The following is a 23,473-nucleotide window of genomic DNA, read 5'->3' on the forward strand; positions in this document are numbered from 1 at the left end:
GGGTACTGTGGACTCTACCACGTCCAGGTACCTGGGTACTGTGGACTCTACCACGTCCACGTACCTGGGTACTGTGGACTCTACCACGTCCAGGTACCTGGGTACTGTGGACTCTACCACGTCCAGGTACCTGGGTACTGTGGACTCTACCACGTCCACGTACCTGGGTACTGTGGACTCTACCACGTCCAGGTACCTGGGTACTGTGGACTCTACCACGTCCACGCACCTGGGTACTGTGGACTCTACCACGTCCACGCACCTGGGTACTGTGGACTCTACCATGCCCACGTATCTCTTTCACATTGCTCTGTTACCGTCGCCTACCTAATAAAGGCGTCACGCCAAAACCCAAGAATTTCACAGGAAAATATAAGCCTTGAAAAGAAAGTTTTGTTAGGCAGAACAGACCAATAGGGGACCAAGCATCCTCAGAAGCCTCCTGCGTGTCCCACTGTTCACTATCCATAAACCTTTTCTAAGACTACAGTACACGTTCCCTTTCTTCCACATCCAGAAACCCTATTATAACTCTGCTCCAGTCCAGCTCTTTCCAGCTGAGAATAAAAGCATGTGACCTGACTACCCAACATGCTCGGAAGCCTGGGAAGGGCTGCTCAGCTCTTTCTCCTGCAGCTCACTTGGTGTGTGGCCTTTCCATGGCATCTCCAGCACTGTAAGACTAGTATACACAAGATTTTCAGCCAATTTCTATTAATGAAAGATTAGCTGGAAAACAAAACAAAAGCCTACCCACAAGTACCACATTGCGTACCCAGGAACCAGCCGTACCTTCTTCAGCAGAGTGCCATCGGCGACCGTCCTGATAAGAGCTGACAGGCTGGCACAGAGCAGTGCAGACACAAGCACCATCACACCCCCTGCCGCCAGCCACGGGAGGCTGCAGAGGTAGCATGAGCTCTCAGACGAGGTGCATACCAGGACATGAATGGCCGAGAGAACCAGAAATGCCAAATAAAAGAGCAGGGAAAACACGGGAGACAGCAGGGGCACATCCAGCTCATCCTTCCTGCATAGCACATGTGGGGTGCTAAGGAGGAACAGGGTGAGAACCTGAAAGAGAAGAAGACCGAGGGTGTCTATGGAAGGCCAGGCATCGCCACATGAGCCCATCCTGTTCCACCTATAACAACAACAAAAACACCCAAGGGGAAATCAGTTTTAGTTTTTTGCTAAAACTACATAGTTTGATTTATAGTTTCATCTCTGGAAGAACAAAGAACATTCCTTTTTTCCATGGTATATCAATGGTCTTTTTAGACACAGGGTCTTGTTGTAGCCCAGGCTGGCATGACTTCCCTTCTGTCTTAGTAGCCTGAATTCTAGGGTTAGAGACATAACACTACCATGCTTAGAAGTAATGATATACACATTTAAAACCATCATATTTTAGCTGAGTTGTGAAATCCATTTAACACACAAACCATGACAATACAAGCGTCTGTACCTCCAAAACCACGACAGTCCCGACTGCCATGGAGTAGATGTCATAGTGAGCCACTTGTGTGCTCAGAGACAGGCTCAGGGTCCTCAGGGCACCCAGGTACTGCCTGAGGACTTTGGTCCCCAGGCCAAGCAGGATGTCTGAATGGTTTTCTTCTAAGTGTAGCTTGACCCAATTTCCATGCAACCTTTCTGCCATTTTAAACTGCTCAAATCCAGGATCTATCAGACAAAATGATTATACACAATTATAATTTTAGTGCATTCACTTAATCCTGGCATAGTCTTTAGAACTGATACCTAATGAAAGCAATCTGTTCCTAGGCAGGAAGGGTCAGCAACACTTCGCTAATACTGCGACAGCTGATGACGTAATCCACCCTGGCTAACACAGCCAGGGCCTGGGTACTCAGCACACACAGTATAGGCAGAAATAAGCATCCACTGCTTGGCCCAGACACTTTTTCTACATTACTCATGTGATCTTATCTCTCTCCTCTCTTCCTTTTGTCTCTTCCCATTCTTTCTGTGAAATATGAGGGAGAAAGTCAGGAACGTGGGGGGTGCGTTCACTCATGGAGACGGTGGGACAGAACTAAAGGGAGATCACCAACTCCAGTTGGAATGGGACTTATGGATCATGCGACCAAACCCGTCTCTCTGAATGTGGCCAACAGCGGGGGCTGACTGAGAAGCAAAGGACAATGGCGCTGGGCTCTGATTCTTCTGCATGGACGGGCTCTGTGGGAGCCTTCTCAGCTTGGTCGATCACCTTCCTGGACCTGGGGGAGTTGGGAGGACCTTGGTCTTAGCATAGAGTGGGGAACCCTGATGGCTCCTTGGCCTTGAGAGGGAGGGAGGGGAGGTATGGGTGGAGGGGAGGGGAGGGAAGGGGGAGAAGGAGGGGAGGGAAGGGGGAGGAGGAGGGGAGGGAGGAGGGAGGAGGAGGGAAGGAGATGGAAATTTTTAAATATAAAAAAAATAAACCATGAGAAAATAAAATAAAATAAAATAAAATAAAAAAACAATTCTGAAGTGTACTGCACAGAGCCCTCCTCATCTTGACAGTGTGTGTGAGGAACTCTGCCCATATACCGCACAGGCTGATTCTTGTTCCTTCACGCTGGCTTCTTTCATTAGCTGCCCTTCCTTACAGTGCTCCAGGCTCATGGCTACCCCCCTCCGTTAGCTCTGAAAGGCATGCTGCTGGAGGCAAGGAGCTGACAATCCTCTTTCCAGATCTGGTTATTATTCTTTACTATGTTGTGCTTGCTTGTGACTATATGGGTCTAAAATCCAAGACTTTTCCTCCTGAGATGTTCTGTTCTTTAAAATGTACCTCAAACACCAGCAGGGCCACACGTGCTGTCATTCCCCAACAGTGCTGCACAGTGATCTATAAATACAACTCATGCTTCACCTTCAAAGCAGCAAAAGAACCCCTGCAGGCATTCTCTTGCTGAGAACAAGGGTTCAATGGCACAATTTTAATGTGAACCTCAGCATTTCAGGTGGCACCTCTCCTTACTGCTGGGTGTCACAAGTTGCACAGAGAAAAACTGGCCAGTGTCACTCTAAGCAGCTTGCGCACTTCCGCAATGACCCGCGAGGGACGGATGAGATTACTGTACCTGTTCTCCAGATGAGAAATGGAGCTACAATTAAGACATTTGCTCAGGTCACAAAGCGACAGAAAGCATTATTCTAAACTCTGATAGTAAGTGCAAGGCTGGTACCCTCATGGCTATACAACAGGAAAATAGGGGTATCTGTGTTTATACCCCAAGCCTCCACAGTGACCTGTTTATTCATAATCCATAGTCTCTCTTCCAGGGAGTCACAGAGACTTGGGCCACCTATGCTTATACCCCACAGTATCTGTAAGTGAACTACAGAAGACTGGTGGCACCGGTACCTATGCCCCACAACCTCTGTAAGACTCATGAAGACACAGAGCACCTGTGTCTATAACCCACAGCCTCCATGAGTAAGCCACAAAGGTCTGTCTATGTATACTGTGATCTATCTGTGTATACACAACAATTTTACACATGAGACAAATGAACCACAGAGACACAGGGATTTGTGTTACATCTTACAGCCCCTATAAAACGAGTCATAGAAACCTGGGGTTCCTGCTCATGCAGCTACATGAATACTTCTTAAGCACGGACTGTGTCCCTAGATATCACATCTTGAATAAGAAACACAATGGATTGCAAATTGAAAGAAAGAAAGAGAGAGAGAGAGAGAGAGTGAGAGAGAGAGAGAGAGAGAGAGAGAGAGAGAGAGAGGAGAGAGAGAGACAGACAGACAGACAGACAGACAAACAGAGAGACAGACAATGGTGAATAAACAGCACAATTCCTGTCTGCTTACGCTCTGATTCAGGTATGGGAGGTTCTTCTGTTCATGTGTTACTTTCATTGGTTAATGAATAAAGAAACTGCTTTGGGCCTGATAGGGCAGGACTTAGGCGGAGAAGATAGAACTGAATTGCTGGGAGGAAGAAAGCAGAGTTGGAGAGAAGCCATGGATCCTCCGCCTGAGATGGTTGCTGGTTAGAATCTCCAGTAAGCCACAGCCACGTGGGATACACAGATTAATGGAGATGGGTTAAACTAATATGTAAGAGTTAGCCAATAAGAAGTTAGAGCTAATGGCCAAGCAGTGTTTTAATTAATAGTTTCTGTGTGGTTATTTCGGGTGTAAGCTAGTCGGGTGGCCAGGACAAACAAGGGGCACTCTCCCTTACAACACACAAACGCAAACAAATGTAAACAAAGCACTATGTTGTAGGTATAGACACCTGTGATAACAATTTGTGAGAATTGGAAGCTGGAGAGATGGCTCAATGGTAAAGAGCTCTGGCTGCTCTTTCAGTGGATCCAGGTTTGAGTCCCAGGACCCAGGTGGCACCTCACAACCATATAGAACTCCAGTTCCTGGTGATCCAACATCCTTTTCTTCTAGCTTCTGAAATGCATGCACACAACACATAGACATACATAGGGCAAAACACGTGAAAGAGATTATTTTTATTCACAAAGTATGCTATAAAGGAAAAGAGGTAATAGGAGAGATTTCTGGTAATAGAGAACAATTGATTTTAGATTGGAAGTGGAATACAGGGCAAGGATAGTCTGATAACCTGACTGTAAAGGATGCCCAGGAATTAACCAGATGAGGAACTAGGAAGGAACATCCAGTCACTGTGAACATATTGTTTAAAATTCCTGAGGCAAAAAAAAAAAGGTGGTTCCCACTAGAACTGAAAGACAGGGCAAGAAGCATCCGATTTGGCTAGATGTTGTGGAAGAGTCTGTTGGCCTTGCTGTGGGATTTAGAATGTAACGATGGTGTAGACATAGGTAGGCCTCGCAGGAGTGAAGCCCCCCCATGTCTCCTAATCCCTGTAGACTTGTTTCCGTTCTATTTAACATGGTTCCTAACATTTTTTTTATCTTAACGTTTATGAGCAAATAATTCTTAGTAGCTGTTTTTTGTTGACAATTTTACTAGATTAGAAATTTTCTAAGAACAACAAAATATGAAAAAACTGGCTAGCCTAGAGGCTAATGCCAATAATCTCAGCTATTCAAGAGGCTGAGTCAGGAGGATCACAAACTGAAGGTCAACCTAAGCTACAGAATTCAAGGACAGAGATATAGTTTAGTGATAGAGTATTTGCCTATCATGTGCAAGGAATGAGGTTCAATTCCCAGTACTGTAAAAACCAACCACCACCACAACCAAAATATAAATAAAAAACAAAGCTAAACAAATGAACAAACAAAACCACCAAAACAAACCACTTTACCACATATACACACCAAAATAAAAACATTAAAACATCACCATACCTAAAACAATAAAAAAAACCCAAAACAAACCAACCAACATTCTCCCACCCCTCAAAAAACAAACAAACAAAAAAAAATCTTACAAGCCTATAAGTTATTTCAGGAAAAAAAAAAGCAAGAATAACAGTTATGTGCATCGAAGCCACGCCTCACCCCTAACAAAACCTCTCGCCTGGACTACTGGATTGAGTACTTGTTCAGGAAGTCTTCCTGCCCCTTGTATATGGCTCCCAGTCATTTCCTAGCTGGCAGACTCATGGTACTCACCCTCTGGCTGTACACCACAACTTAAGAAGGAAACTTGCCAGTATCATACCAAATACTGCCTCAAACACAAGTGCCTGCTCTAGACTTGAGAAAGAGCACCAGTGACAGATGAGCTAGACCTACCAGAGGAAATCAACTGAACTCATCTCCTGAACCTCTGACCCTCAGTCTACAAAGCTCCCTCTTAAATCTAAGACTAGGCTTTTCTACGGAGACCAACCTACCTATGTTCCCATGAACAATCTTTTCCTGGGTTCTGGTCACTACCTGACATCTTCACAATACTTTTGTTTTCCTCATGCTCAAAGATTCTGTGAGGACAGAGATCTGGTGTCACCAGTATTCCTAACATGGTGTCCCTTGTTCATCAACAAAAACTTGGTAAATATTTGTTGAATTAATAAATGTATAAAAGATTTCAAATAGCTTGATTATATTTGTGGGTGTTGCTAACAGTGACAGTTAAGGGCCTAAGAAAACAGGAACACAGTACTCAGGATTACAGAGTGACAACTACCAAGTATCCCACTACAAAATGCACACCAAAAATCCTCTGGAAAACATAAGGCTCATGGAATCTTGGTGACCTTATAGAAGTTAGAACTACAATTACCTTACCTTTCTCATATGATGGTACATTTTCTTGCAATAGTTTGCTAAGTTGTAATGTGTTTAAGTGTAAGAATCTCAGTTGTTCTCTCATGGGTTTTCCTTCTATGACTGGAAATAAGAGGCGTCCTACACTGTCTTTAGGAATTGGCAAACCAAGTCCAATCGCTAGGGTGGCAGCCAAGTCAGTCTGCTGGACGTGCTTTGGGTGTCGGACATCCCCTGGAAAAAAGAAAACATTTTTAATAATAGGTTTATAAAAGGTAGAAAATAGTAGTTATTCTTGAATTTAAGTAACTACAGTTAATATAAATCAAAGCTACCATGTCTTCAAACCACTCAACTACACAATCACACAGAAATTTATCAAGTGCTACCTTCCCTTGAGTAGCTTATAATATACTGGATAAAGTCTAATTTTAAAAATACAGTTATCGTGATTGTAGCATTGGGCATGGAAGTGACAAGTAGCCAAGCAGAGGCCAAGGGATGGCCATTTGGGTGATTAGGATCAGCAGTGGCTCCCGAACTGTAACAGGATCTTTTCCTAGGAACACAGGATGGGGATAGGTGCAGCAGGGCAGACAGGCCACTGACTAGGACAATGAGGACAAGTAAGAAGTAAGACTCTGCCTATCCACACAACCTTCTCAAGCTTGCAGTAGTGGTCTGCACAACCAGCTCCTTAGGAGAACAGCTGTGGTGTTCAGACATCAGGCTCAGGGCCCTGTAGACCAAACAACCTTGGATGAAAAGTAACCTAGCAGAGATTTCTCAGCAGTAAAGAATGTGAGCCCTAGCCCCACCCTACCTCCACCCCAGAAGCATCAGAACAGGTTTACAGGGCTGACTGAGTCACCAGGGAAGTCTGCCTGGACAGCCCTGCTCAGAGTTTAGATACACAAGTGAGAATATGTGGAGATTTTACTTTAACTGCAGTAATTTTTGGCTGTACAGACTTTTCACTTGGTCAAATTTATTTTCTAGACAAACTTTCTACTTTAATATTATTGCTTTTTATCTTCCAGTACTTTCTGCTACTGTTTTCTTACACTGTTTTAAGCTGGGAAAAAAAAAAAAACATGAAACAAACGCAAAAACAACACAAATTCACTTCATTTAATCAGACACTATTCTAAGGCCGATGCATGTCTACTGTGGGGTGACGTAAGTGTATTCCATATGATGCTCTAACTCTACCAAACACTAATAACTAGAACTCTAGGCTCAGGCAGAGAAAGCAGAGGCCAGATCAAAAGAAGTGATTCCGTCTGAGTGAGGTAACCCAGACCCAAAAAGATGAACATGGGATGTACTCACTCATAATTGGTTTCTAGCCATAAATAAAGGACATCGAGCCTATAATTCGTGATCCTAGAGAAGACAAATAAGAAGGTGAACTCAAAGCAAAACAGATAGTTATCCTCCTGGATATTGGAAGTAGTCAAGATTGCCAGGCAAAAATTGGGAACTTGGGGGTGGGATGGGGGTGAGGGAGGATGGGGAGAGAAAAGTGTGAAGGGGAGGATGGGGAGAGCTTGGGGGAATGGGATGCTTGGGATATAGGAAGGGTGGATATGGGAGCAGGGAAGTATATATCTTAATTAAGGGAGCCATTTTAGGGTTGGCAAGAGACTTGACTCTAGAGGGGTTCCCAGGTATCCAGGGAGATGCCCCCAGCTAGTTCCTTGGGCAGCTGAGGAGAGGGAGCCTGAAAAGGCCAGATCCTATAGTCATACTGATGATTATCTTGCATATCACCATAGAACCTTCATCTGGCAATGGATGGAGATAGAGACAGAGCCACACATTGGTGCACCGGACGGAGCACCCAAGGTCCAAACGAGGAGCAGAAGGAGGGAGAACATGAGCAAGGAAGTCAGGACTGCGAGGGGTGCTCCCACCCACTGAGATGGAGGGTCTGATCTAATCGGAGCTCACCAAGGCCAGCTGGACTGGGACTGAAAAAGCATGGAATAAAACCGGACTCCCTGAACATGGCGGACAATGAGGGCTGCTGAGAAGCCAAGGACAATGGCACTGGATTTGGCTCCTACAACACATTCTGGCTTTGGGGGGGCCTGGCCTGATTGGATGCTCACCTTCCTAGACCTGGATGGAGGGGGGAGGAACTTGGACTTCCCACAGGGTAGGGAACCCTTACTGCTCTTCAGACAGGAGAGGGACGGGGAGTAGAGGGGGGAGGGGGAGGTAAAGAGGAGGCGGAAATTTTTAATAAAATAAAAAAAGAGGTGATTTCATAGTTCTGAATGTGAACTGAAAGTATCAATTCAAACTCAAGATCACCTTATCTTAAAAGATTTCCACTGGGCAGTGGTGGCACGTACTTTTAATCCCAGCACTTGGGAGGTAGAGGACAGCAGATCTCTGAGTTTGAGGCCAGCCTGGTCTACAGAGTGAGTTCCAGGACAGAAAGGGCTACACAAAGAAACCCTGTCTCAAAAAACAAAACACAACATCAAAGGTTTCCTTGTTCTGTCCAGAAACCTAGTAAGACCCAGCATAAATTCACACTTCTGACACAGTATATTCTACCAATTCTACTTGAAGGATCTGGGCACCCTGGGAAGCTAACTGAGCCCTGAGAAAGACACAGGCATGGCAGTTAGGAATACTGTTCAGAGGGCAAGAGAGGGATCAGAGACCACTGAGGTCTTGCCTAAAGGACTTGGGAATTAATATGAAGATGCTCCCACTGGCCAAAGATATGGAAAATAATGAATAGTAGTTTAATGAATAGAAACAAATCAATATGCTTAAACCCAATATTACTAAAAACTGAACAAGTTTAATTGGATATACTTCAAGAATAATAATGAGTCATTAATTGATTTGAAACTGGTATGTGGGAAAAAAAAACAATACATTTTGTCTCTCTTATGCAGAAAATATCACTGGGAAATCCAAAGTATACGGGAACACTTTCTTTTCCTTTGCTTTCTTTTTCCTCTTCTTCCTCCTCCTCCTCCTTCTCCTCCTCCTCCTCCTCTTCTTCTTCTTCTTCTTGGTTTTTTTGTTTTTTGTTTTGTTTTGCTTTTTCTAGACAAGATTTCTCAGTGTAGCCTTAGATGTCCTGGAACTCACTCTGTAGACTAGGCTGACTTCAAACTCAGAGAGAGATCCTCCTGGCTTTGCCTCCTGAGTGCTGGGAATAAAGGTATGTGCCAGCACCTCCTGGCATGTTCTCCCAAAACTTTTGTGATGAAAACTTAAATCTCTAGTGCACTAATATTGGGAGGTGGTGTCTTCTGTCAGGTATCAGCTCATGGCCCTAGCACCACTATAAAATAGCCTCATCCTCTTTACTCTTTCCTGTCTATCATCTGTCACAGGAGGATACAATGTTCCTTCCCTCCAGAGGCAGTAATTAAGGCATCATCTTGGAATAAGAGAACAAACCTCACCAGATTCTGACATTCTGACCTTGCACTTCCCAGCCTGCGAAGAGCAAGAAATCAATTTCTTTCTCTATAAATTATCACATCTCTGTGATTGTTAGACTAGCAAAATAATAAATAAGAATTAAATAGCACAGTAATAGCTAAGTATTATAAAAATATGGAATTAAAAAACTACTCTTTGCAAACTCCCATCTGGTCATCAATGACTACTAAAATCACAAAGTCCTGTAGAAGGAGACTGCTCATTTGTTTCCCAGCTGCCCAGACCCGAAATAATCACACAGAAACTATTGGCCTATTAGCTTAGGTTTTTTTTTTATTAACCAACTCTTACATCCTAAATTAACCCATTTCTATTATTCTGTGTATCGCCATAAGGCTGTGGCTCACTGGGTAAGCAGGCCTATAACTAATAGTTTCTGTGTGATTGTTTTGTGTCTGGGTGGGTGGGAAACATACAAGCAGCCTCTGTCTACAAAGTCCAGTGTTACAGTTTAGATCAAAAAAAAAAATCCTACTACAAGGCTTGTGCATCTGAATTCTTGGTTCTCAGCAGGCAGCACTATTTTGGGAGATTGGGGAGGCTGAGGCAGGAAAACTAAGAGTTATGTTACATAGCTAGACTGGTTCAGGGGAATCCAGATCACAGGGGACTCCACAGACAATTTGATTTTTTTTTCTCAGCAAATAAATGGTAGTAAATTAAGAGTTGGAAACTTTTGAGTTAACAGAAACCTAGGAGACACACTGACACACCACAATGTATGGATCTTAGGGGGGGCAGGCACTGGAAATCTAAACATTATTTGATGACATTAAGGAATTAATGACATTTTTGACACATAGTAATAGAACCAGGATCATGTGAAGGTGCACATTTATAGTTCTGAGGTCTGACCCTAAATAATAAGGAAAATGAGTGTGTGCACAGTTGGAATAAGACAAGCTACAGCTGGACAGTAACTACTGAACTGGGTTGATGGAGGAGTGTCTATGTGTTACTCTCATTGGTTAATAAAGAAACTGCCTTGGCCCTTTGATAGGCAGAAAATTAGGTAGGCAGAGTAAACAGAACAGGATGCTGGGAAGAAGGAAGCGAGGCAGACGCTTCAGGCAATCGCCATGCCTCTCCTCTCTGGGTCAGATGCCATGAAGGCAGCCACCAGGTCAGACATGCTGAATCCTTCCCGGTAAGACACCACCTCGTGGTGCTACACAGATTATTAGAAATGGGTTAATCAAAATATGAGAGTTAGCCAGTAAGGAGGCTAGAAACTAATGGGCCAGGCAGTGTTTAAATGAATACAATTTGTGTGTTGTTATTTAGGGGCTTAAGCTAGCCAGGCGGCTGGGAGCCGGGCGGGACGAAAAGCAGACCTGCCCGCAGCTCCTACTACATTGGGTGGTACATCGGGAGACTTACACTGCTTAACTGCCTTTAATGGGTCTGAAATTTTCTACATAAAGAATCTTTTTAAGTGGTTAAAATGTTTGGACCTGGGATTTATATTAGTTTAAAAAGTGAAGTGGGTAACCAGCATTACTGCTTAATAGGTTACCTGGGCATACTATACTAACATAATTTTGGGTGTCCTGTCTCTTTTCATCAATGTGAGATGCCACTATTATCAACAAATCTTTTATGCTGGAATCTGTTTTAACGTCTTTCTTTTCCTCCATTGATAGGCTTGTCAATCTCGCCAGCACAAACTGTTTTAATAACTACAGCTTTGCACTGTGAACACAGGGTACCAAGGGCTTTATCCTACAGGCATTTCAAAGAACTAGTCCCAGTTCTTCCTCCATTTGTCCCATGATATCCCTACTTCAGCAATCTTTAAAACCTTTAATAAACAAATATTGATGAAAAAGCTGACAGGCACCACTTAGGCTTGGAAGACAAAACAAGTTCATGAAACAGGCCAAGTCCTACCCAGTGGTGAGTCAAACAACCAACATACCTGCTCTGCCCTATGCAGATCCAGGAGGAGGGATGTTATTCTTCCCTTGCCCCTGGAGTGACCCATACCCATGGCAGATAATCCAAACTTCATAAAAACAACAGCCACATTTACAGTCAGAAAAATCAGCTAAGAGTATTTATCAAATGAAGAAACGTTCATTCATGAAAATCTACTGAACTTTTGTAAGAACTTGAAGAGTTTGGGGCACATGAATCTGTAACGTCCCTCCCCCCATCCTGACCCCAGGTTCTGGAAAACAACCCCACAGGGAGTCAGCTAGGAACGTAGCCCCACTCCTCACCCCATCTACAGTGGAGAGAACGTCTGCCCCAAGGCAGAAACAGGCCATTCCTCACCTGTTTTTGTCTCAGAAACAAAAGAGCAATCAGGTGACAAGAGTGGAGCTTTCCAGGCTTGGTGACAGCCATGGTACAGCTGCCTAAGAGGGCAACTGTGCGCCCTAGGAATAAGGAAGCCACCGGCAGTCCTACCCAGCTGTATGATCTACTCTGACCATCTATGACGGCCAGCACAGCAGGATAACCCTAAGAATGCGGTAGTGGCCTCACATATTGGTGGTAACCAGTAGCTCTCTAATTGGACTTAAGGCCCACTCAACAGGATGGAAATCATGCCTGGTACTAGAAAAATTAACCAACTCTCCAGGGCTGGTGGGGTCATAGATTTTAGAGAACTTAGTAACGCCACTTTACTAAACCAGCATGATTCCTAATTGCATCCTAAATATGTATTCTTATACCCACAAAAAATATAGCTCTCACCGCTCACCAAAGAGACTTCTCTTTATAACATATAGAGACCATTTCAGAACACTGGTCAAAACGCAGACAACAAGGGGTGCCCAGCTGCAATTGATCCATCTACAATTGATCCATCTACAACATAACTCCTGCACCTAAAGCCAGGAAACAGCTCCATGGAGAAGGCTGAAACACTGGCAGCCAGAGGATCCGGATATCTGCTACACTACTGTATCTCCTGTGAAGACCCAAAAATGTGAGCCTATTTCTACCTTGCCTGACAGTCAGAGAGTTGGCGGTTGCTCTAAGTGACTGATAAGCATAGTTGAATGTTCCAACTCAGGATGTAATTACTTGATTCTTTCAACATTAAAATAGCTCATACAAGTAAGTCCATGCCGTCCTGACAGGTGGTCAGGATAAGCTAATATACTTCTGCCCCTTCTTTTGTAACTATGAGGTCACGAAGGAAGTGGCTGTCTTCAGGATACTGGTCTAGGGCAGCTTCACTGCCTAAACAACAGAACGCTAATGATCTGATGCCTCAAAGTGTTAAAAGCGATTAACTGTTTGAGTTGTACTTTGTAGTATGTTAATGAAGTGTTCTGTTATATTCCCCCCATTTGTATTTGGGTATAAAAACATATGGAAAAATAAAGACGGGCGACTTCAGTGTTCAGTGGAATGTCCTCCCCGTACTGTTCTGGGTTTCTGTCCTGTCATTTTCCACACATCTTCACATCCTTTACTGTTTCAAAATTCCCATGTCCCTACCTTGCCAAGAGGTATTTTGTCAAGGCTGGCCCACAAGAATCTGCTAGAAATGACAAGGACCCATGACACCACAACAACATGGTGGTCTAAACAAGACCTGAAGAAGTAAAACACCAACAGGCATCAGGCATGCTAACAGGGAAGGGGTAAATCTCACAGCCTCTGCAGACAAAGAGCTACAGGCAACTAAGGAATGCTCAGAGGAGAAAGTCCAATACCAAGTGGTCAGCCTTCAAATGATAGAGATATACGGAACACTAGCAGACTAATCAGGTCACATTTGTATATTTAAGGAAACCACATTTTTTCCTTTGTTTGTTTCTGTGTGTGTGTGTGTGTGTGTATAAAACAATGAAAAGAAACCATGATTTATTTCAAGGGGGAACAAATGAGGGGTACATGGAAGGGATTGGAGGGAAAAAAGGGAAGGGGGAATTAGGCAATTTTAATTTAAAAGTTTGATTTTAAAAACCTATGGTAAAGGCTGAGCACGCCCAGAGGCATTTCTGCCCATCACTTTCATCTTTTCCAGTTTCATGACTTTAAACTAAGCATAGTCCAAAACGTGTCTATTGTCTTTCCTTTTTAAATTGTGATTCTTTAATTAAGCATGTTCAGATGTAATTTTTAGTTAAGATGTTTAGAAAGAGGCTAACCTCTCTAAATGAATACGAATAGGTTCCCTAACTAAAAGTCCTGCTTCGGGCCAAGAAAACATTGTTTTGGAAATGACTCTCACGGTCTTGCCAACTGCAGGCACATCTTTCTCCACTCTTTCAGGTCCTGGCTATACTGGCTTTGGCTTTAAACTCACCAAGATGCAAGCCCAATGCATTAGGTTACAGGACCAGAACCAGAGAGCAGCTGTAGGTGTCAGCTTTGCTTTAGTCTTGTGGAGGCAGATGGCATGCAGCTGGGAGGCGGGAGAGAGAGACAGCCAGGCCAGGGAAATCAGGATTATGTTGACCTAGGATTGGGGCCTCAGTTAGTCCATTGTGCTCTCTGACCCTATCCCGCTGTACACATACAGTTTGAATAGTGATGCACTTTTAAAAATATTTAAGTAGTACCTGCTGGCATTTTTTTTTCATTTTTTAAAATATTTAGACCCTGGCAGTGGTAGCTCACACCTTTAATCCCAGCACTTGGGAGGGTAGAGGCAGGTGAATCTCTAAGTTCAAAGTCAGCCTGGTCTACAGAATGAGTTCCAGGACAACCAGGGCTACACAGAGAAATTCTGTCTCAAGAAAGAATTATATGTATTTACTGACTCATTCATTTACTTTGTATATATACATGTACATGTGTGAACACATGAATGCCAGGTCAGAGGACAACTGTGAGTGATTTCTCTGCTTCCACCAGGTGAGTCCAGAGATGGAACTCAAGAGTCATGCTTGACCACAGGTCCCCTTGCCGACTGAGACATCTCACTAGCCCAAGACAAATTTTGAGGAGTTCCATACCTAGCTAGTAATATTTCTAAAATTGAATTCTTACAAAAAGTACTTATATTTTGAGAACCAGAGCAAAGAATTTAAATTATAAATCCTGATTTCCCGTCTCCCCTTTAATTTTTATTTCACATTGTTTAGGATAACTTATACCAGACTACAGTTTTAAATGTTAATTGTTCCTAATTCTCACCAGGTTTTCTTTCAAATGCAGAGCTGATTAAGATCAGAGGTGTGCTTACTTCCTCTGTGGAAGAGGCCCCATGGCTCCCTGTCTCAGACATCCCATGATCACCACAGAGAACCAGCAAACTGGGTAAGAGAGTCTCTCTCTCCTGTAAGGTAAAGGAGAACCTGTCAACTGTACTTGTCTGGCAAGAACATTTATGGTCTTGCAAAGGAAACAACTGTATAACTTCACTTTAGTTCATAAACAGAACCTTCTCCTTAGTGCATTAAATCTCTTCCAATAAGCTTTGCGTCAGACTGAATGGGCAAAGGTAGTCACGCTATAGGTGAAGAAAGAACAGCGTATATCTCACAGGGTACACGAGGGCTGTGCTATGACACAGTGTATATCTCACAGGGTACACAAGGGCTGTGCTATGACACAGTGTATAGCTCACAGGGTACACGAGGGCTGTGCTGTGACATCTGACAACAGGGAGCCTGTCATTTCCCAGCGGTGGGCATGTGGCTCCTCTTGCCTCAGTTTCCCACCATTTATTTTTCAGAGGCATCCAGAGGGGGCGCTAGGCAGGTCACGGGCTTCTCGCCCAGAGCTCTGACCATTTGACCTTACCTGTTCCAGTGATACTGAGCTCTTGACAAGACCTCAATGCTTCTTCTTTACCTGACACACACCACACAGATAGTATGAATCTGTCCCTTCCTCCTGTCAAGTCCCTTCACATAGAACACTCTTCCAAGAAGACTGTCCTGAATACACTATTTGAAATTACAGCCTCTCCTTAGTACAGGGGTGCTGCCACCTGCTGCCTATGTTTTCCTGAGAAACATATTACTTACTATATTTCTTATGTTTCCTTCCTGGCCAGAATGGAACTCTATAAATAGTAGCGATGTAGACGGTACCCATGGCAGAAGCATGATTGGTTGGCTGACAATGGGCAATGCTCGCTCAGTCATTCTATTCATTCCAGAAAATATCAGCAACATGAAATCCCACCCCCATGGCAATCCCTCACTTGACAACAGTGAAGTGTGAATCTTCATCAGGATACTGTCCATTTCACTGAGCTTGTGACCAATCAGGGGCTGTTGGGCCCGGAAATGTGGCCAATGTGATCCAGCCCTAGATAGTGGAAGGATCAGCACCATCCCAGTTCTCCTTTTTCAACACTTTATCCAGATGTCATTGTGACCTTATTATCCACCTTCAAGGGGAGGGAGGGAGGATGCTGTATAAATAGTGCATCCAATTTCCTGGATCACCAGGAGTCAATCTCATGAAAATTGAAAAAACAAAAACCAAATAAAACCAAAGCCTTGAAGTCACTAAAAAAGGTAAATGGATATGAGTATTAGACTAAGCTTATGCCTATTCTTTATAATGCCTCTAGTTTGTGAACAAGACATATACACAGATAATTTAAAGGAGAAATGCTATTCTGGCATTCACCCCTCCCCCAGGGGATCACTGCTTGTCTGAACTAGACAGGCTCATGAAGCCTGTTTATGGGCAATGAAGGTCAGCCAGCCCGAGCGTACAGGAGAGTCAGGAGTAAGCCACAGCATTTACCTCCATTTCTAAAGCAACACCATGAAGATGTGAGCAGGTAAACAGCTCCTGATAGGGCTGGTAGCCTGCTCAGCCAAGTCTTCAGTGAGCCCACTTCCCTCCCAATGAAACATGTTCCACAAATAAAAGTGCTTCCACCTGACGACACAGATACCGAGAAAACGTGTTGCCACTGAAAAGTAGCACCCTGCCGCCCTGGTGAACTGTGGGAAGGTAAACCACTCTAGAAGGTACCAGGGAGAAGACACACTCTCAAGGAATGGCTCCCAAACCCCAAACTAAGGAGAGACTAGTGCTCTAGTGCTAAACAGATTAACACCTGTGATTATCACTTCTGCCTCAGGCCCAACCTTTACGTACCTGGATGCAATCCTGATCTTCCTTTTGCTGCAGATACCTCTTAGAGTAAGATTCTACTCAGCTCACTGCAAGCAATCATAGCTCTGGTCCCCCTGTAGATCCCAACAGTTAAAGAACCCCAAGAGGCACTGGACCCCTGTAACACTGTTGCCTCCCTTAAGGCCAGACAGGGTCCTCACTCATTCAGTGACGCAGCTCCTCTGCTGTGGCACCTTACTGATCTTCTGGGCCTGTAACATCTGTACAACTATTTTGCATTTGGGGGCCTCCACACCTCGGTTCACACTTGTAACAGGGTTTGTGCCTCCACTTACAACTGATGATGTAAATGAATAATTTTTATAATCTTGCCACACCACTTCATAAATTAATAAATACCACACAGGAAATAGCATCACCTGAGTGGAAAATGGTAGTACCAGGCTCGACTTCAGGCATATGCTGCTCTTTTTAAGAAACTGACCTCTGAAATGGGTGTGGGAGTGCATGGCTCTAATCCCTGCACTCTGGAGGTGGAGGCACAGATATAAAGAGTTCACAGCCACTGCTACAGATCAAGTTCCAGCCATACCCGGGCTACATGAGACCTTGTGATTGGGGGGCGGGGGCAGGAAGCTGACCTCTATATAATCTGACACGAAGAATGATGTTGTCCCATCATACTCCACAAAATGCTTAGGGAATAATTTAAGCCACGTTTCATCTCCATAAAAGATCATTCTTTTCCCGGCAGCCTTGGCCTGTCTTATCACATTGTCTTCTAGGAGCACAGGAGAATTGAGGTTCCTGATGACATCAACAAAGCCAGGGAGACTCCCTGTCATCAATGCCTGCAGGAAGAAGCATTCGAGACTTAGATCACAGATCCAAAAGTGCAGCCTCGGCGGCGGACGGGTACAGACCTACAGTCAATCCTATACTGGCCCCTGAGCTAGGACAGCAGTAGGGAGTGAGGTGGGGAGATAGGACACAGAAAATGAAGATTTGATTAATGAACATGGTTCAGGCAATCCTTTCATGGGTAAGACAGGAGAGGAGGAGACAATAACAGTTAGACACAGTGCCAATCACAGAAGCTCTGGGTTAATGATTTAATGCTAATATGTATGCATATACATTGAAAACATGAACCAGTATATTCAGACCCTTTGTCAGGGTTCCAAGTAAGATTTAACACGCTCTATGTGACAAGCAAGCTCATTAACTCTAACAAACAAACCCTAACAATCCAGCAAATCGAATATCTGTCTCTTAAGGTTTTTTTTTTTTTTTTTTAAACTGCCGATATAGAGTTCTCAAAGTGAAGAGGGCCAGGACTGTTAGTGGAACATCAGACCCACCCACAGTGTTGCACCATGCAACAGACGGTGGCCTTGAAATATCCTGTCTTTCTGATACAGAAATACTCTACCCACTTTTACCACAGACCCTACCAGGCCACAGTAATAACAATAAATCTTCATGATTTGGAGTTATACTACCACTTAAGACAATAGCCACAGATTTGTGATAAGAAGGAACAGGAATCTTTGTAATGACTAAAGAATTCTAATAAAATTTCTTCAGTGGCAAATAAACACAAACTTCATTTTTAGGCTCCAGATCTTGAACTCAGTGCTATACACATGCTAGGCAAGTGCTCTACTGCTGAGTTTTATCAACAGCCAAGTAAGTAAATATAAACAACCAGACTTCCAGAGTGGCAGAATGAGGAGCTTGGCAAATCCCTCCACCCCATCCCTCCAAGAGCAAAGGAAAACCAACAAAACTATCAAAAGCAATTACTTTGAAATTTAAATAGTTACCAAGGAAACACTGTACCTGTGGTTTTTCCTATCACCTGATCTGATAATTGCTCCATTGCAGCTGTGACAAACAAGACACCTACTTAAAATCTGAAAGGGGGCTCTGGGAAAGATGACAACTATGGATAAGTTTTAAAGTATCCACGTATTTTTGGAATCTGGAGACTTAGAAATAGCCAAAATTACTAGTTCCTCTGGCTGAGAAGGAGTTCTTGCTCAAACAGTGAGAGCCAGGTCAGTCAGGTGTCCCTGCACACACGAGCCTCGGGTAGGTGGCTTGATGTGGGATATGCTCAAACACAACCTCTGCAGTAACTGGCTGGCCCTAAACCACACTGGTCCAGTGAAGCCCAATGGAAGAATGGTTTAAAAACAAGAATTTTAAATAATCTAGGGTCTTGTTAGGTTGCTCAGTGGTTAAGAGCACTTGACTCCTGCAGAGAACCCAGCATCAGTGCCCAGCATTCATAGGACAGTGCACAATCACCTGTAACTACAGCCCGGGGACACAACACTCTCGTCTGCCGTCTGCAGGCACCAGGCACATATGTAGTGCACATACATGCATGCAGACAAAATGCTCAACAAATACAATGAAATCATTTTTTAAAAATGCAGTACAGGCCCAGATTTTCAAGCTCCTTTGGCCCTCTCTGCCAGCACTCTTCCTGCTCTCCTGATAGTATCTTTTAGTGTAATTTCCTCAGACGGTTTTTTCTGACGCCATAACCTCAACTGCATTTCTATCCTCCAAACTCAGTATTACATGCGGTTCTCTTCCATCAGGCACTCATCACAAGGATAATTATGTTTATTGAAATCTCACTGTTAATGGCTACATATGTCCATAGAGACTAACAGCCTTTGAAGTAGAGGTACTGTCCTCCTAAATGTTACCCATTACACTATCAATACCTAGTACTTGCTCAGTAAGTAGTCCTTCAAGCCAATCTACAAAGAGCTTCAATTTTTTTTTTAATTTAGCCATGATTCTTGGGCAAAACCACTTATTCACTTCAAAATTTACCCTCACCAAAGTGAACACTTAATTTGTTGTTGAGCCAGTTCAGTACTTGTTTAATCATTTTGTATAATATAATTCAACAAGCAATTTATTTATCTGAGTTTGTTTTCTTATGAATACGACTTATGAAACAGTCTGAATATCTCTAAAGGTTCCCTCAAGCCTGATGACTCTGGAACACAGCAGGCTACCAAAGAGGAAGGGATCTCTTGGTTTACAGTGGCCTGGAAAATCTGGTTCTAAATCTTTCCTTCTTTCCATGAAGTATGAATTCTGGCTACTTCACAAGCAGTAAAAAGATGGCTTTGTCTTATTACAGGGTTCCTTCAGCATCCCACTGCCCCAGTAAAACTCACAGCATCAAAATATTTTCCATGTTATTAAAACAGAGTCTCCAAGTAGATTAGATAATCTCTCTAAACGTTCAAAATAATCAAACCAAGATTCATAAATCAAGATAAATTTACCTTGATTCGAGGCATCGTAACTGTGGGTGGCTTTGCCTCAGCCACAAAACTATGAGATGCTCCTTTTTCCACCAGGTAAGTTGTGTAGGGCATGTACTTCACGCCTTTGGACCCAAACACAAAATCATCTCTTAAGGCATCTATCAGCACAATAACAACTTTACTGAAGAGAGGAGATGGCAGCTTGGTCCAGTTCGAACTGGCTCCTAAAAGTGTTTGGAAAAGGGGAAATTGAAAATAAACAAGCACCTTTAATCCCAGCACTTGGGAGGCAGTGGCAGACGGATCTCTGTGAGTTCGAGACCAGCCTGGTCTACAAGAGCTAGCTCCAGGATAGGCTCTAAAGCTGCAGAGAAACCCTGTCTCGAAAAACCAAAAAAAAAAAAAAAAAAGAAAGAAAGAAAAAGAAAATAAACAAATGGGAAATTAAACTTTAGATTCTACTTAGTACTCAACTGCTTTTAATGTCTTTTTGCTTGTTCTTCTAACACATAGCATATCTATTTCGACCCAAAAGAAAGCCCATTTTTTGGTAGACAGTGTTAATTTTCTGAGACCAGACAAGGCAACCCTGAAAAAACAAGGCTCTTTCAAGGGTTGTCACTAGCCTACAGACGTCAGACTACCAAGCAGGATATCTTCTGGGCTGGGCTATGTTAACAACCAGCAGGTACCAAGTAATACGTGGTGAATTGATCTTAGCACAGGGAGGAGCCTAGGGCAGGGTCGCCTCTCCATAAAAGACCTACAGTTGGGCTCTGTGTAGCGACCAGGTAGTAACTGGTGGGTTTAGAAAATGGCTTACACGTCCAGTGACTGGATTGTGTGGACCAGTCTCACAGCATCAGTCTTCGTCTGGTGTGTATTTCTGTGTAGTGAGGACAGTCGGGGTTCTAATGCACTCTTAACCATGGGATGGGGAGGTGTGCTACAGAGAGTAGTAGGAAATTGGAGGGGTCTGAAGAAATATTACCTCTTAAAACCTATTGCTCAGAACTGGAAACCTAAATTGGGAGTGATTGAGAGGATTATCAGGAAAAGAGACAGGGATCAGTGCACAGCTGCAAACGAGAAGGGGAGCCGGAGTCACTCGGGGCTTACACTGATTATCACCGAGGCCGGCTGCGATTACCTCCAAGTTGTACGACACAGAAACAAGCTACACAGTGCAAACTGTTTCGGGGTGGGGCAGAATGAAAGCGAGGCCCACCGGGAAGGGGATCCATACCTGCTACAGGCTCGGGCGCCGGAGTTTCTACACCGTGCTCCGGTCTAGCAGAAGAACGAACCGGAGCAGGGAAGAACCCTCGAATAAATATCGCGACCCCGATCACCTCGATCGCGACGCAGCAGGCAGCGAAGGCCCCGGAGCCCAGCCGCATCCTGCGCAGCCGCCGGGCCGAGGTGGCCTGAAACTCCCCGGGGCTGCAAGGGCTACGGGACCGGCAAGCAGAAGCCACTCCCGGGCTGTCAGAGTCGCCTCCCCGCGCCGGCGCACCGGAAATACGTCAACGCGCCGCGGTCGCTCTCTGATGACTTCCTTCCGACCGACCCTCGAGGCGATCCTACCGGGAGACTCGGGCCGGCTCGCCTGATTGTCTGTAGCCCCAAAAGCCCAAAGAGTCTCGGGATTTCAAGATTCACGCCTTCCACCCTTGAGCCAAGCGCATCTGACACCGCCGTCGTCCACGCAGGTTTTTAGCTGCTGGTTTTCACGTGTATTAGGCGAACCTCACCTCCACCCGGTGTTACTGCCCCGGTTTCCTGAAGGGTCTCAAGGGCTATTTCTGGGGCAAGCCTGCAGGTTAAGCGGACCCTGATTAAAAAGAATCCAAAGTCTCTCAACAGTGAACTCTGTAAAATCAAAATAAAGTTATATACTTTCTTACTCCAAGAATAAAGAATCAAGAAAGGTCCCCAATAAAATCAGAGCAAACCCAAGTCCAAAAGTATAAATATCTGATATCGTGAATTCACAGCCTGCTGAGCTCTAAAGGCTCGATTTCTTCAGCTCTGCCGTTCCTAGCACACACAGCATGTCCTGCAGACTCAGGCTGGCTCTCCTCCAGACCTGCTTCTGTTTGAGGGTGGTTGTCTCAAGGCACTGATTAGTGTCTCTCCACTGCAGCTGATGCTGCACCCTCAACAATAAGTCTTTCCTCAGGGACCTTCATCCCTGCCACACAACTCAGCGCTCTTCATGACTTCGTCATCCCTTCAAGACTGACACCATTGATACAGTTGCAGACATTGTCAAGTCTAGCTGCCAACATGAGAGGCAGCCTTGGCCATCCTAGATCACAGATTCTGTGTGCTGACCCTGAGGTCTCTCTACTCTCTCTCTCTCTCTCTCTCTCTCTCTCTCTCTCCTCTCTCTCTCTCTCTCTCTCTCTCTCTCTCTCTCCTCTCTCTCTCTCTCTGTCTGTCTGTCATTGTTGGTTTTGTTTTCTTGTTTTTCAAGATAGAGTTTCTCTTTGTAACCCTGGCTGTCCTGGAAGTAGCTCTATATGCCACACTGTCCTTGAACTCATAGAGATCTGCTTGCCTTTGCCTCCCAAGTGCTGGAACTAAGGCATGTGCCACCACCACCTGACTGCCAGTCCCTTTTTAATCACCACTAATTTCTCAGCTCTAGCTAACCAGCATCAATTGTATCATTAAAGTGCAGTAAAACAAGGGCTTCACGTCAGTCATACTTGTCTCTTGTTAATCATAGCTTATTATTCCATTACAGTTGACCAGACAGTTTATTTTTTTTCTATTTTTTTTTCAAATAGCCATGAGTACTGTTCTTTCTATGTTAATTACAGGTCATTAACTATTTTGAAATTGTCCTTCACAAAAATTAAGAAGGTTTTAGTCATTGTTTCTAAACATGTATTTTGTGTTCTATTCTTTGTTTTCTTCTGCAAGTCCATATATTAAATTGTTTCCAAATTGCCCCACCAGTTTCTCAGCCTGTTTCTCTTTTGGGAAAAAAGTGGAACTTATAGAACAATAGATGTTTTCGAAATTTTACCAATCACTAATGCGCATCAGTAAAACAGATGTTTTCTTCTGGTTTCTATTTGATGGATCTTCCTCTTTCATTTTTCTACCTTTAAGTATTTGAATACAGTTTAGGTTGCTTAACTTCTTGTCTGTTCCTTGCAGTATTTGGTTTAAGAACCACCCCTCCCCCAACACAAACATAGGAAACATATTGTCCAGTTTGTTACATCCAGAGAGATTTCATCTTGGACATTGTAAATCATACGCCGCAGGAAAGGTTCTTAGGAGATTGTGTTTTAAGTCAGTTTATTCAATTTCAGACTATTCTTTGTAGAGTTCAGCAGCGGAGTCTCCGTTTGTTTCACTTTGCAGGATCTGTTTTTGTTGGTTGCTCAGGATCTTCCAGGGATGTACAGTTTGGTTGTTATCCAATTGTTTTGTTTGGTTTGATAACACATTTGGGCACCTAAATTCTTTGACTTCTAT

General features: G+C 43.9%; 1 protein-coding gene across 1 annotated transcript in view; it reads right to left on the reverse strand.

Moving 5' to 3' along the window:
• The window catches only part of Pigg (phosphatidylinositol glycan anchor biosynthesis class G), a 34,279-nt gene extending 12,808 nt beyond the window's left edge, over positions 1 to 21,471 (reverse strand). The window contains 11 exon segments of the mRNA XM_038341479.1: positions 793 to 1,074; positions 1,469 to 1,686; positions 6,213 to 6,425; positions 14,772 to 14,915; positions 15,787 to 15,858; positions 15,861 to 15,909; positions 15,912 to 15,953; positions 15,955 to 15,975; positions 17,321 to 17,530; positions 19,997 to 20,202; positions 21,225 to 21,471. Coding sequence (XP_038197407.1) covers positions 793 to 1,074; positions 1,469 to 1,686; positions 6,213 to 6,425; positions 14,772 to 14,915; positions 15,787 to 15,858; positions 15,861 to 15,909; positions 15,912 to 15,953; positions 15,955 to 15,975; positions 17,321 to 17,530; positions 19,997 to 20,202; positions 21,225 to 21,378 — 1,611 coding nt within the window. The 5' untranslated portion in view covers positions 21,379 to 21,471.
• Positions 21,472 to 23,473: the final 2,002 nt, after the last annotated feature.

Source organism: Arvicola amphibius, chromosome 1 (genome assembly GCF_903992535.2).
Source record: "Arvicola amphibius chromosome 1, mArvAmp1.2, whole genome shotgun sequence".
Classification (NCBI taxonomy): Eukaryota; Metazoa; Chordata; class Mammalia; order Rodentia; family Cricetidae; genus Arvicola; species Arvicola amphibius.